Raw genomic sequence first — 14,501 nt, forward strand, 5'->3', positions numbered from 1 at the left:
CGTCTCCAGCCGGCTTGCAGCATCTAGGCTCGCCGCCCCATGCCGGTTCAAGTCCAACTCCGAGGAGTTGGGAGTCGTCGGGAGCAAGGAGGTCGCTCCAGTTGTGGAGCTCGCCAGGAAAAGCCGTGGCGGAGCGAGAAACGGCCCATGGGATCACGGGGAGCAGATACGGATGTGATGCATTGTTGAAGAAGAAAAAGAACGACAAAAAAAACTATGATACGTGGGTTTGTGTCCAACGCAGGGGTGCTAGGCGTACGACCGAAGCGAAACGCACACAGTCCCAGATGCAGATCCAGTCGAGCGGGCCACCCCAAGCCCCCTTTTCATACTGCAGCAATTGCTACACTATACAAAGATTTGTGCCTCATGCTCGGGTCTGGGGCCTAGATTCACCACTGCGCAGTCCCATCACAGCTAGATAGAGTCAGACACACATGAAGAAGCCGGCGATATATGCCGACGCTAGGACGGTCGGTGTTGCAGTGTCTCGAGAAATAGCTCAAGATCGTCATTATTCCGGGTGGTAGGCGAGTTCATCAGCCTCATCAACAAATATCCAGAGCGTCGTCGTCCTGTGGTTGCTTGTTCCTCATGGATCCACCGTGTAGCAGCGAAGGAGCAAGTTCCAAAAAGAAAGAAAGAAAAGAACCTAGTACGCACCACCATCGCGACGCTTTGCCGTGCACGCCGTACGTCACGTTCCCCCTCTAGACCGTACTACTTACCACTCGTGTACGTGTTGCTCCGTGCCGCAGCCCCACTGGACCACACAGCCGAGTAACCACAACCGCAAACCGCCCCCCAGCACCTGGCCGAGAGCCGGGGCCTCCTTGTCTCACCTCGCCGCCGGCCGGCCGGCTCTGGCCGGCTTTGGAGAGAAGCGAGCCTCTTATCCTATCCCTTCTCGGCGGCGGGTTGCTCGGCCGGCGAGCTCAAGCTCCAATGTCAGTCAGTACGGGTACGTCAACTGCCTCTACCTCTCAGGCTCTCCCTAGCTGCTTTGCTTGAGCTTCAAAGAATTTGCTTTTCCTCTCGTCTCTGGTAGAGTTCGGATTCGGATTCTGAGTTATAGCCATTTCTTTTGCTGGGGAGGAGACAACTGCAAATTAGTGGGTTCCCTAGGCCGGAATCAGAATAACTGAATGAGTGTTCCTTGGTCAACCATATTTCGCCCGGCCAACCGCATCACAAAAGCACATCTTGCTAGTTGCTACTGCCTTTTTTCCTGTACCAATCTTGCCACACACTCTCTGCTCTACTAGATTATAATTCACCTTTTTCTTTGGGTTGTTAAGAGATGAACTTTCCCGACTTCTGCTCCAGCCTGCAGCCCGCGGAGATGTTCCAACTAGACAGAGTACTTTGCTCAGTGTTGTTCTAGCCAGGATATACAACTTCGAATTGTGTTCCATGAATCATAACTGAATTGCATCACCCTAGAATAGCAGAGCCTACTATGACCCGAGAATTTCATCACCTTGGAATTGCGGTCTTCTTTGACTAGAGCCATTTCAGCAGTCATGCATATCAGGTCAATTGTTCATCTCAAGTATAAGCAAAATCTCAAGCCATTGATGCTCCGAGCGGTTGCGTAGTCACCATCATTATGTGCCTTGTCAATTGCTACTAGTAATCGTGTACGTCCAATGTAGGTTAATTTTAATTGCATTGAAAATTAATATTTGGCAAGATCTTAATTGCATGTTGATATTAGGTAGCATATAACTATCGCTGATATTAGGTATGCTATCAATTAAGGGAGAGTGCTAAACATGTTTAGCGATAAACATCGGAGCTACATAAACCGTTGGATAGATGCGGTTGAACTGGTGAGATGTGTTGGATCTCCGCAACTAGCTCTTTTTATATTAAGTATAGAAGTATAGATATAGATATAGATATAGATATAGATACTTCAAAGTTCAAACTTCACCTGTGTAAGGTCAGGAAAGTGTTTATATGCTACCTACCAACCTTTTGTACCAAACTTCCCACATGCCCTTTGCTTGCAGCCAAAAAAATGATATTACATGTTAGGCATCTAACGTATGTTAACATAACATTCATCATTTTCTTCTAGCTAACCTCACATTTTTCTGCTACCTAACTTCACCTTCCCTTCTTGTATGAACCAGCTGCGTGCCATCACCACGTATCTCTCATTTGAAGAAATCTGTGCTTCAAGTTCAGTAGAGGAGAATGAGGCTGGTGTGTGTAAATGGCCTGAGATTCAGGCACCTCAGGCTTGCGTTCCTCGCCATCTTTGCGGCGTTTCTTCTTTGGAAATGGGAGAAGGGATCACTGTACAGTCCTGGTATCCTCCGACCGGAGCCATTGGTCTTGAGTGAGTTATCCAGGTCCTCTCAAATTATAAGCCCAAGAACTAATATTCTTTCAAGGTCCTCTCTGTGGGTCATCTTGGGGCTTGTTTTCCCAGTAAATTTCTGTTGCTCACTCACAGTTTGTAGATCGGAATACCTCCATGGAGGAAGATCCCCCCATCATCGATCCATTGGTGCAGTCGGTCACTGAAGTAGGAAAGGAAGGCATTTCTGCGCCTCCACCTCTGACCATAGTTCATAACTCTGAAGATGTCGCTGATAACGCGGGAACAGCACCTCCTCAGAAGAAAGGTAATTCACTATCTCACACCCTTTGCTAGCTTGTGCTATTGCCTTTTGAGATGTATTATGTTAAGCTTAGCTTTCTCCTAAATTTTTGCTTCATCGATATTTTAGAATGTGACTACAGGAATGGAGAATGGGTTCCTGATAACCGCAGGCCACTGTATTCTGGCCCCAGATGTAAAAGATGGCTCTCTGAGAGCTGGAACTGCAGATTGACACAACGCACAGATTTCGCTTACGAGAAATTTAGATGGCAGCCTGAAGGCTGCAATATGCCACTGTTTCAAGCTGCCCAATTCTTGACAAGGTATATGTTGCTGCTCCTTCAGTTTGAATTTGCTGGAGATGCTATGCACTACATTCTTTCGCTTAGGATTTTTAGAGCTTTTCAGGTAATCTATCATACTAATTTGGATGTGTTTCAGAATGCAGGATAAAACCATTGCTTATGTAGGCGACTCTTTAGGGAGGCAGATGTTCCAGTCGATGATATGCATGCTTGCAGCATCTGGGAAACATCATTCAGATGTGGAGGATGTTGGCTCCAAGTACGGAATGGCCCAGACACATCGTGCAAAACGACCAACACGGTCAGTAGGCTCGGCCTACCGGTTCCGGAGCACAAACACGACCGTCCTGTATTACTGGTCATCAACACTCTGTGATCTGGAGCCTCTCAGGCGATCAAATCCAGCTGCCGGTTACGCCATGCACCTTGATCGCCCACCTTCGTTTCTCAAGAAGAACCTTCACAGGCTCCACGTCCTGGTTCTGAACACCGGGCATCACTGGAACAGGGGTAAGCTGAAGGCGAACAAGTGGGAAATGTACGCCTCGGGAGCACCGAATAACAATCGAGAGATCGCCAGCATGTGGAAGGCGAAGAACTTCACTATACATGGTGTTATTAAGTGGCTAGATGCCCAGCTTCCTAGATATCCCCACCTGAAGGTGTTCTACAGGTCACTGTCACCAAGGCATTTCTTCAATGGGGAGTGGAACACCGGAGGCACTTGCAACAACAAGGATCCTTTGGCCAAGGGTAACAGGGTATTTCAGAATCATTCTGAAGATGCCGACGGCGAGGGAGCGGTCAAGGGCACTAGGATCAAGCTCTTGGATATCACCGCGCTTTCACGGCTACGGGACGAAGGGCACATATCAAAGTACAGTATCAGAGCTACACCAGGGGTCCAAGATTGCCTGCACTGGTGCCTTCCAGGTGTTCCAGACACATGGAATGAAATACTGGCCGCTCAACTGTAGGCACTTGGCTGCTGTCAGGGCAGGCTCAGAGGTTTATATTCATCTTAACCCGTCTTTAGAAGCTTTGCTCATCGTAAGTTATGATAAGCTAGCGAAGGGCGTCTTTCCATCATGAAAGTTATGATAAGCTAGCGAAGGGCGTCTTTCCATCATGAACGGAGTACAGTTCATGAACGTTACTTTTCACCATGTAACTCTGTAACACTTGTTATGCCGGTATACAGTTCAAAAACATTCTTTTCAAGACCATGAAACACTGTTATACGTGATCACGTGTTCAACAAAGAAACAAGATGAGAATACCACCCAGTATGACAAGCTTATATCAAGTATCCCTGCCAGGGAAATTCTATAAATGGTGTATCTCCAGGTTAAACGGGCTTACAAAAAGGAAGCTACAAAGTACAAACTGGTAACGATCAAATTTCAAGAACACAAAGACCCCAAGCTCAAAAATTACAAGACCTAGTGATACATGTGACCTTTGTCCAACCACTAGCCAAATATACCGATATAAAGCACTGATGGTCACAGTCATAACTTCAAAAAACAGGACAAAAAGCTTCTTGGTATCACCAAACGCACACATGACTAAGCAGTGGCATCAAGACAAATCCAAGCCATCCAGCCAAGCATCACCACTTCAGATAAGTTGTCAATCATAACTGGCATTCAGAAACTTCAACAGTTCATTGCGCTTGCTCTCAGCCGCCTTATCTTCCTTGGATTTCTCGAGCTTCATCATTATCTACAAATTAAGTCAAATAGTTCATACTTCATAGTCCCACTTAGATTGGAATGAGTTTCATTCCAGCAGGTACAACATCTTATTGTTGTGTGAGTATACAACCCAAAAGATAAGCATCAAAATGGTAGAGAAATCGTCCTCCTCACCTTTTTACCAGAGATAACACTCCTTTTGCCGCTTTCCTCCTTCTCACGGCCAAGGAACTAATAAACAAAATAAATTGCATTTGAAAATGATTATAAGACAACAAACAAATGAAAAGGCGCACAGGAAATATTTATACCTTGGAAAGCTGGACCGGACCGCTAGAACGTTCACTCTCTTTCTTCTGCATAAAGCTCCCGCATTGAAGAGAACAAAACATAACAACCAAGACAACCAGCAAGCCAATACACCATGTTGTCACCCGTTCACGAATCCCAGCTCCAATGTCAAAGAGCCAACCCAGAAACAGGTAGCAAGAAATATAAGGATCTCTCACATGGAAATAAAAAGGATAAGAAATATTTCTGTTGCTAAGACAGTGTGTAGTACATGATATTGAATATTTTTCAATTCATATATGACCAATGATAAATCTAATTATACCAACAGTTGCTGATTTACAGAAAACGATTATTACATGTGATAAATTCAATTTACCAAAATTTTATGCTATGATAAAAGGTATTTTTTTAGGTAAGTAGAAAATTTACCTCTCTGTGTTTACTCTTGTCCCGTTTATGATGCCTATCCTTGCTTCGCTCTCTTTCCCTAGACTGCCAGAATGAGGATACATTGAGTCAATGAGAGGCCAAGTACTAAGTGTGTGCTGAAAAAACTGACAAGACATCAAACATATATGAATTGCTGGGGCAGTACCTTCCTTGATCTACTGCTCTTCTTATGCTTGCGTGATCTGCCAGATGCCTCGCGGTCACTATCATAAGAGCTTGCGCTACTACAAAAAGAATCAGACACTTCAATATGCCAAAGTAGGGTCAACTGCAAGCAGAAATTACTACTGAATATAGTCTAAAACACAAACAGCATTATCCATATTTCATCCATGAAGCTTAGACAGAGGATTAATGGCTGGAAATTAGTAGAATAAATTTGCTCATGCAACTACTTTATCCACTATTAATCACAATCTGAATCTCCTCAAAGCCTGGCCTTTATCTAGCTAATACACTAAACCATCATGAGTCGTGACTAAAAAGATCACAGCAATTAAATATTTGATCACTATTTGCAAAAGGAGTATCCCATCCTTCTTCAGAACCACTCAATTCAGGTTCACCTAAACTTGTTCCTGGATACAAGTTGGAAGATCCCAATTCCCTACAATCCAAAAATACAAACAAAACTGGAGTCCTAAACTCAAATACACTTCCCCTTGAACAGATACAAACTCACTTTAGTATGTGCTTCGTTTGGGTTCCCAAAACAACTTTTCTTCAGGAACGTGATGTTTGCTATTAAAAACATTCTCTAGAACCTAAGGTTAACCTATTCTTTAGCTGCCCAAAGTTTGACATCATAATAGCTCAAATCACAGAGAAAAATTCGTCATAGAATAAAATATCGATTTGCAATAACCAGACAACCCCCACCTCCACTTCTTAGAAGATATATCAGCACCCTCAGCTCGTATCTAAGAAGCTCTTATCTTGAAAATTTTCTATTAACTGATGAAAGAACAGAACACTGCTTTGTTAAAAGTTCCGGATTTAGATCACAACCATTCTCCTCCCCTTATCACCTTACATGATTACATTCTTTGACCAGCACTACAGCTCTATCCCCATCAATAGCAATCCGATGCGGAACTGTCAACATTGGTTCTTTTCACAGAAAAATATCATTTTTTGAAGGAAAAGGCAGAGCAGTTTCTGCCTTATGCATTTCAAAACAGAAAAATATCATCATAGAATAGAACATCGATTGCCAATGACCAGATGGCCCTCACCTCCACTTCGTAAAAGACATTTCACCCCAAAATTTGGCAAATAGAAAAGTGGCGCTCACCAGTCATTTATAAATAGTCAGCACGCTCAACTCGTATCTAAGAAGCCTTTCCTTTATCATACAAGAGATTTCTATAACAGGAAGAACAAAACGATGCTAGTTAAAAGTTCCAGGTCTAAATCGCAACCATTGTCGTCCCCTTATCACCTCACATGATTCATGTCTTTGATCAGCACCGCGATTCTGTCCCCACCAATAGCAATCTGAAGTGCAGCATATACTACTGTTCTCGTTAGTTCTTACAGTATTACCCAGCCTGGTATTGCATCTCCAACAAGTCCAATTCTAGAAGGAAGCTGCGTATCATCATCCCTATGATTCCAACTGGAAATCGAGACAACGACGTTGATCTACGCATATATTTCCTCTCTCCCGACCCTCCAGAGTCAATCACACCAACCCAATCTCCTAGATCACGAGCTCTTTCAGCCTAACCCTAGCTAGCAACGGAAACCTATACACAGAGAGGGGGGAGGAGGAGGAGGGGGAAGCTCGCCTGTAGCTGTCGTCGTCCGAACGGGACTTGCGCCTCTCCCGGCGGCGGCGCTTGTGGCGGGACTTGCGGTCCTTGCGCACCTTCAGCGCGGAGGAGGAGGACGTGGACGGCGCGGCGTCCTTGCGGCGGCTGTGGCGGCGGCGGACGCGGCGGTCGCTCCCCGATGAGGAGGAGGAACCGGTGGAGTCCGTGCCGTCGGAGGAGGAGGAGCTGGCGGACGGCGCCATCGCTCGCGGTCGAGGCGGTGGCGGTGGCGGCGGCGGCGAGGGAAGGGGGTGTTTGACGAAAAATCTCACGCACGGATTCCTTTCCTCTCTCGCGGAAAAGGAAAGGGTACAAGAAAGAAATGCGAGGAGCGGCTCGATTGTCCCGGTCGTCGCGGTCGGACAGTAGCACCGGAGGCCGGGCCTCGTGAATCAGACCGAGTCGGGCGACATGAAGCGCGCGTGCACGCTTGGGCTGAAACAAGGCGTTTTTTTTTCCTAAAAAAAACGAAATAAATCTTGAATTCGTACTCTTAAGTCTGAAAAAATTAAATTCTAACATGGAAATTCCTGAAACTGGCACCATGTACACTCCAATCCCGGTCTATCACAGCCATACCACCCCCCCCCCAACCGCTTCGCCCCCTGACTCTCCCCCGACTTTTTCCCTTCTCTCCTTCACCTTGACGCACGACGATGGTGAACGGCGGGCGGGCACAGTGGACGAGATAGACGCAATATGCCAACCCCTTCCCCCTCCCAATGTTATCGTTATCGCATTCATCGTCGTTTCTCGGTATGGCTAGGGTTTCGAATAGAAAATTGGCGGTTTCTATGGTTTTTCTTTACCAAAAAATTTAAGGTTCGAGCTTAATATTTGGTCCTTTTTTGAATTGTTGGATTACCAATGGAAATTGAATTTGTGTTACATGTGGACCCAAGCAATTTTGGTGAGGAAAATTGTTCGAATTTAGAGATAGTAAGGGACAAGCTATCATTGCCAAAGCTTAAAGGCCCATCTTGGTGATCACATTCCTTTGAAAGTGGCCGTGAAGATTATTTTTCTGCTACCTTGTTAAGACATGTCAAATGGATTGTTGTTTTGTGTTTGATGATGTTGGTTGTATGAAAATGCCATAGTACAGTATTGGAGGAATAGTTGAGGTAGATGTTGACCATTTTTGGAAGTAGGACGAAGAAAGTGAAAAGAGTGTAGTGCTTTTGAAGATGAGACAGGGAATGAGGAAGAGAGAGTACGATTATGCCATTGTAGTCAATAGTAGAATTGAGATTGTGAGACTGTGTTAGTTGTTGAACTAGTTATTATGCCTTTATAAATTGAGTCGTTGAATGTCGTATCATTGTGGTAGTGTACTGAACGGTGTGTTATTTTTTATTTTATAAGAAGTAATGTCATTGTGGTCAACCAATTGCAATGTAATTGTTGCTTTTGTCCTGATGGTTTACGTGTTGACCTAAGCATTTGTTCTAAAATGTAACCGAGATTTATATGTGTCTTCGATGTTTTTGTTGATCTTATAAGTTGGTGTCAATGCAATAAGTGCCATCCCTATATCGATATTGCTGACACACACAGTACTCGAGGATTTAGTGCAGAGTTCAATCACACACTTATTACAACGAGTGTCTCAAATAGAGTACTTATTACAATAATATGGCGGAAGGCCAACTAAATAAGATAACTGCGGAAGCATCGAAGATAAATGAGTCCATCCAACTCCACGGCAATACTGAGTGCACGACAACGACCTAGCGCACCTTACTCTTCGTCTGAAAATTCTGCAACATGATACGTTGCAGCCGTATAGGTCAGCACATGGAATATGCTGGCAAGATAACACCATAGAGAAATGAGCAAATAACAACTATCACTACATGCATATTTGGCTAGTGGAGGCTCTACGGTTATCATTTGCATAAAGCTAATTTTTTCCTGCAACAAAGGAATATATTTTATTTAACTACAAAGTTTGTTGAAATTATTGAGAAGGTACCCCCAACTCAAACCCAAATTAACATTAATAACCCAACAAATTCATTAAGTAAAGTGATGTGATCAACATAATAATTCAAGTACCAGATACTCAAGATATCCATAACCGGGGACACGGCTAACCATGATTAGTTTATACACTCTGCAGAGGTTTGCGCACTTTTCCCCACAAGACTCGATCTCCTCCGTTGAATTTCTCACACTGCATGGTGTTTGAGAAACGGATGACCGAGACACAGCCTTTCCGAAGAGGTCCCCTTAACCGATAGATAGTCCGGTACACCTACAATCCCCTACATCTGCTAGCCCGTCATGAAAAGGTTTCCCACAACTTACTCAACTATGCCAGAGCCCATAATGGCTTGTGGCTACACACAGAAGTTTCTAGCATGAATAATCTTATGATCCCTTTGAGCCTGGGTGGCGAACCATAGGATGATCACACGGGTACCCCGGGATCTCCTTGGACAACACTGGATTCCCCAGGTGCCCACAACCAATCCACTCAGATGTGTATTAAAGTAGCCACCTTAAGTTAACCCTTAGATATATATAACTCTCACGTCTTTCATGAATCTCACAAACCAAACCACGTCAACGAGCATAGCAAGTAGTGCAAGCATAACGCAATAATACCCAGGGTTTGAATATAAGACAATAGGTTCCTACCTCATCAACTACTTCCCAATGCCCACATGTTATCAAATCTTACTCATGCAATGTTTGAGGGTTGAAACTAATGCATAAAAACTGGGTAATAGAGGGATATGATCAAAGTGTTACTTGCCTTGCTGACGATCGGAAAACCCTAGAGATTCGTAGTAGTAAGCCTTGCACTCCGGAAACTCTATCGTGAACAAACAATAGTATACATAAGCACTCAAGCATAATATGCAAATTAAAATCAAAAGAAAAGATCTAAACAGAAAGTTCAAGTGAAGAGCTTCGATTTGCAAAAAAAAACAATCGAATCGGAGTTACGAAACACAAACTACGATCAAAAGAAGTTCGAATTCAAAATGCTTGAAACCAAATTTTAAATTTCCAAAATCATGTTCAAGTTGTTTATCTGGACAGAGGGGAACAAGACGAAGATTTGGGCGTTGGTTTCGTTGGATTTGGATAAACGAGCAAAAAGTAGTGAGGGTTTGAAGATTAGGGACTAATCTGTAAGAAAACTATTCGCGGATAGGTCCCTGGCCGAAAATAAACAGAAAAAGAAAAATCTACCGGACGAACGTACGCTAACAGAGACTAACGAACGAATTCGTTCGTTAACAGAACGAATCGGGTGAACGTTCGCTAATTAACGAAATAAAATAAAAACCGATCTATCCTAACTAAACCGAAAGAGTAACCGGCGAACCGGAACGGTTTTTATCGGTTAAACGGGGTTCAGCTGGCGGCGGGCGGCGGCTCCGGCGAGGCGATGGCGAGGCGGCGCGGCATGGCAGCGGGGCGGCGGGGAGCGGCGCGGCAGCAGCGAGGCAGCGGCGCGGCGCGAGGCGGCGGCAGGGCGGCGACGCGACGGCGGGGCGGCTCAGCTTGGGGCGGCGGAGTGGGTTGAGGAGGAGAGGGGGCGGCGGTGCTATATAAAGGCCCCGGGGGATCCGACTTGGCCAAGGGGCCAAGCGGCGGCGGCGTGGCGCTCCCGGACTCCCGCCGGAGTTCGGCTCGGGCGTGACTCGGGCGCGGGGAAGGCAGTGGCGACGGCTGGGCCGGCCCAGTTCGGCGCGCGGAACTTTTTTTTAATAATTCTGCCGCAGAGAAAAATCCAAATATAAATAAATATAAATCCTAAAATCCCAAAAATGATTTTCACGGTCCTCTACTAATATTTGGGACCATGTGAACATTTTTCTGGGCTAAAATGCAATTTTCCCTAATTTAACCGAATAAAATTCAAATAAATATATATTTTTATTCCAAATTAAATTTCCATTATTTCCTCTGTTTTGAAGAAGTCATATTATCTTCTCTCATTATTTGAAATAATTGGAAAAATAATTTCAAATAAAATCACCTTGATCCCAATTTACCAATTTTGAAAAAAAAACAAAAATGGAATTTTTTGAAAATCTCCAACTCTCTCACATGGTCCTTGAGTTGCTTAAGGTCTCTAGGATGAAAATGTCCAAATAAACCAAATCAAAAAATGCAAGAACCATGGATGCATATGATGACCTAATGATTAACATCCAAATTGAAAAATTGGGATGTTACAAACCTACCCCCGTTAAGATAATTCTCGCCCTCGAGATTCGCGTTGGCTAGCAAATAGATGTGGGTGGTCTTTCCGTAGGTCTTCTTCTCGCTCCCAGGTGGCTTCTTCCTCAGTATGGTGGCTCCACTGAACTTTGCAAAACTTGATGACCTTACTACGTGTAACTCGGCTGGCAAACTCGAGAATCTTAATGGGTTTCTCCTCGTAGGTTAGGTCACTCTCCAACTGAACTGCTTCTAGGGGCACGGTATCTATCAGAGGAATTTCGGCCATCTCTGCATGGCACTTCTTTAAGTGGAAAACATGAAACACATCATAAACTTCTGACAAACCTTCGGGTAATTCCAACTTGTAGGCAACTTCTCCCATACGTTCCAAAACTCGGTATGGTCCTACAAATCTTGGGGCTAACTTTCCTTTGACTCCAAATCATTTAACTCCTCGAAGCGGTGACACACGGAGATATGCTCTGTCTCTGACTTCATAGGCTACCTCCTTGCGTTTAGTGTCAGCATAACTCTTCTGCCTGGACTGAGCTACCTTCAGTCTATCACGAATAAACTTAACTTTCTCTTCAGACTCTCTGATCAAATCCGGTCCGAACAATTGTCAGTCTCCAACTTCATCCCACATCAATGGTGTCCTGCACCTCCTTCCATACAAAGCTTCGAAAGGGGCCATCTTCAAACTAGCTTGGTAACTGTTCTTATATGAGAACTCTGCAAAGGCAAATTATCATCCCAACTAGATCCATAATCTAGCGCACAAGCTCTCAACATGTCCTCCAGAATCTGATTGACTCTCTCGGTCTGTCCATCTGTCTGCGAATGAAAGGTTGTACTGAACTCTAGCCTGGTGCCCAAAGTCTGGTGCAACTGATTCCAAAACTTCGAGGTAAACTGTGTTCCTCTATCTGATATGATGGTCCTCGGAACTCCATGCAGACATACGATCCTGGTCATATATATCTTGGCCAACTTCGCGCTTGTATAAGTGGTTTTCACGGGGATAAAGTGAGCCACTTTGGTCAAGCGATCTACTACTACCCAGATGGAATCATAACCTGATCGTGTCCTGGGTAATCCGGTGATGAAATCCATGCCAAGCTTATCCCACTTCCATTTGGGTATCGGCATAGGTTGAAGTAATCCTGCCGGCTTCTGGTGTTCTGCCTTAACACTCTGACATACGTCACATACGGCTACATACTCAGTAATATCCGTCTTCATTCTTGTCCACCAGAAACATTCCTTCAAATCCAAATACATCTTAGTGTTTCCGGGGTGAATCGAGTATGGCGAGTCATGCGCCTCCTGAAGTATTAACTTCCTGATCTCCGGGTCACTGGGCACATAAATACGATCCTCAAACCATAAAGTTTCGTGCTCATCCTCATGAAAACCTTTGGCTTTTCCTTTACTCATATTTTCCTTTATCTCTGCAATCTCCTTATCAGTCTTCTGGGCTTCTCGAATCTTTCCCAACAATGTGGACTGAACTTCCAATGCTGCAACAAAACCTCTCGGAACTATCTCGGTTCCTTGAGATCGTCGGCTAACTCTTGCGGTAATTGCTACCTCTTGAGCACTGCGTTGGTTTTCCCCCGAAGAGGAAAGGGTGATGCAGCAAAGTAGCGTAAGTATTTCCCTCAGTTTTTGAGAACCAAGGTATCAATCCACTAGGAGGCTACGCGCGAGTCCCTCGCACCTACACAAACAAATAAATCCTCGCAACCAACGCGATAAGGGGTTGTCAATCCCTACACGATCACTTACGAGAGTGAGATCTGATAGATATGATAGGATAATATTTTTGGTATTTTTATAATAAAGATGCAAAGTAAAATAAAAGCAAAGTAAAAGGCAACGGAAATAACTAAGTGTTGGAAGATTAATATGATGAAGATAGACCTGGGGGCCATAGGTTTCACTAGTGGCTTCTCTCAAGAGCATAAGTATTTTATGGTGGGTGAACAAATTACCGTTGAGCAATTGACAGAATTGAGCATAGTTATGAGAATATCTAGGTATGATCATGTATATAGGCATCACGTCCGAGACAAGTAGACCGACTCCTGCCTGCATCTACTACTATTACTCCACACATCGACCGCTATCCAGCATGCATCTAGAGTATTAAGTTCATAAGAATAGAGTAACGCCTTAAGCAAGATGACATGATGTAGAGGGATAAATTCATGCAATATGATAAAAACCGCATCTTGTTATCCTCGATGGCAACAATACTATACGTGCCTTGCTGCCCCTACTGTCACTGGGAAAGGACACCGCAAGATTGAACCCAAAGCTAAGCACTTCTCCCATTGCAAGAAAGATCAATCTAGTAGGCCAAACCAAACCGATAATTCGAAGAGACTTGCAAAGATAACCAATCATACATAAAAGTATTCAGAAGATTCAAATATTGTTCATAGATAAACTTGATCATAAACCCACAATTCATCGGTCTCAACAAACACACCGCAAAAGAAAATTAAATCGAATAGATCTCCACGAGAGAGGGGGAGAACATTGTATTGAGATCCAAAAAGAGAGAGAAAGCCATCTAGCTAGTAACTATGGACCCGAAGGTCTGAGGTAAACTACTCACACTTCATCGGAGAGGCTATGGTGTTGATGTAGAAGCCCTCCGTGATGGATGCCCTCTCCGGCGGAGCTCCGGAACAGGCCCCAAGATGGGATCTCGTGGGTACAGAAGGTTGCGGCGGTGGAATTAGGTTTTTGGCTCCGTATCTGATCGTTTGGGGGTACGTAGGTATATATAGGAGGAAGGAGTACGTCGGTGGAGCAACAGGGGGCCCACGAGGGTGGAGGGCGCGCCCTAGGGGGGTAGGCGCGCCCTCCTACCTCGTGGCTTCCTCTTTTGTTTCTTGACGTAGGGTCCAAGTCTCCTGGATCATGTTCATTCCGAAAATCACGTTCCCGAAGGTTTCATTCCGTTTGGACTCCGTTTGATATTCTTTTTCTACGAAACTCTGAAATAGGCAAAAAACAGCAATTCTGGGCTGGGCCTCCGGTTAGTAGGTTAGTCCCAAAAATAATATAGAAGTGAATAATAAGGCCCAATAATGTCCAAAACAGAAGATAATATAGCATGGAGCAATCAAAA

At 44.5% G+C, this 14,501-nt stretch overlaps 2 protein-coding genes across 4 annotated transcripts; one reads left to right on the forward strand and one right to left on the reverse strand.

Annotated features, from left to right (window-relative positions):
• The first annotated feature begins 709 nt into the window (after positions 1-709).
• Positions 710-4,140, forward strand: LOC123119783 (protein trichome birefringence-like 16). Of its 3 annotated transcripts, XM_044539707.1 has the most exons (5): positions 710-961; positions 2,139-2,347; positions 2,472-2,636; positions 2,742-2,937; positions 3,056-4,140. In XM_044539707.1, exons 2-5 carry the CDS (start codon positions 2,203-2,205, stop codon positions 3,894-3,896), a joined length of 1,347 nt encoding a protein of 448 aa, XP_044395642.1. In that variant the 5' UTR covers positions 710-961; positions 2,139-2,202; the 3' UTR covers positions 3,897-4,140. The 3 variants fall into 3 exon arrangements, with proteins under 3 accessions (XP_044395642.1, XP_044395643.1, XP_044395644.1); XM_044539708.1 differs by lacking the exon at positions 710-961 and having other exon boundaries at positions 2,139-2,360; XM_044539709.1 differs by lacking the exon at positions 710-961 and having other exon boundaries at positions 2,145-2,360; positions 2,465-2,636.
• Positions 4,141-4,219: 79 nt separating this feature from the next.
• LOC123119784 (peptidyl-prolyl cis-trans isomerase G) lies at positions 4,220-7,502 on the reverse strand. The gene is made up of 6 exons (XM_044539710.1): positions 7,151-7,502; positions 5,506-5,584; positions 5,340-5,402; positions 4,928-4,972; positions 4,791-4,847; positions 4,220-4,644 (listed from the first exon to the last, which is right to left on the reverse strand). The coding sequence occupies exons 1-6, from the start codon at positions 7,375-7,377 to the stop codon at positions 4,552-4,554; spliced, it is 564 nt and encodes a 187-aa protein (XP_044395645.1). The 5' UTR covers positions 7,378-7,502; the 3' UTR covers positions 4,220-4,551.
• Positions 7,503-14,501: the final 6,999 nt, after the last annotated feature.

Source organism: Triticum aestivum, chromosome 5D (genome assembly GCF_018294505.1).
Source record: "Triticum aestivum cultivar Chinese Spring chromosome 5D, IWGSC CS RefSeq v2.1, whole genome shotgun sequence".
In the NCBI taxonomy this organism is placed as follows: domain Eukaryota; kingdom Viridiplantae; phylum Streptophyta; class Magnoliopsida; order Poales; family Poaceae; genus Triticum; species Triticum aestivum.

What these genes read in the sequence shown, in the direction of transcription:
- LOC123119783 (XM_044539707.1), top strand. Translation starts at nt 2,203, where the DNA reads ATGAGGCTGGTGTGTGTAAATGGCCTGAGATTCAGGCACCTCAGGCTT. An exon ending in AGCACCTCCTCAGAAGAAAG is followed by an intron (nt 2,637 to 2,741) that starts GTAATTCACTAT and finishes TCGATATTTTAG; the next exon opens with AATGTGACTACAGGAATGGA. An exon ending in GCTGCCCAATTCTTGACAAG is followed by an intron (nt 2,938 to 3,055) that starts GTATATGTTGCT and finishes GATGTGTTTCAG; the next exon opens with AATGCAGGATAAAACCATTG.
- LOC123119784 (XM_044539710.1), bottom strand. Translation starts at nt 7,377, where the DNA reads ATGGCGCCGTCCGCCAGCTCCTCCTCCTCCGACGGCACGGACTCCACC. An exon ending in TCGGACGACGACAGCTACAG is followed by an intron (nt 5,585 to 7,150) that starts GCGAGCTTCCCC and finishes TTCTTTTTGTAG; the next exon opens with TAGCGCAAGCTCTTATGATA. An exon ending in GTGTTATCTCTGGTAAAAAG is followed by an intron (nt 4,645 to 4,790) that starts GTGAGGAGGACG and finishes CTTAATTTGTAG; the next exon opens with ATAATGATGAAGCTCGAGAA.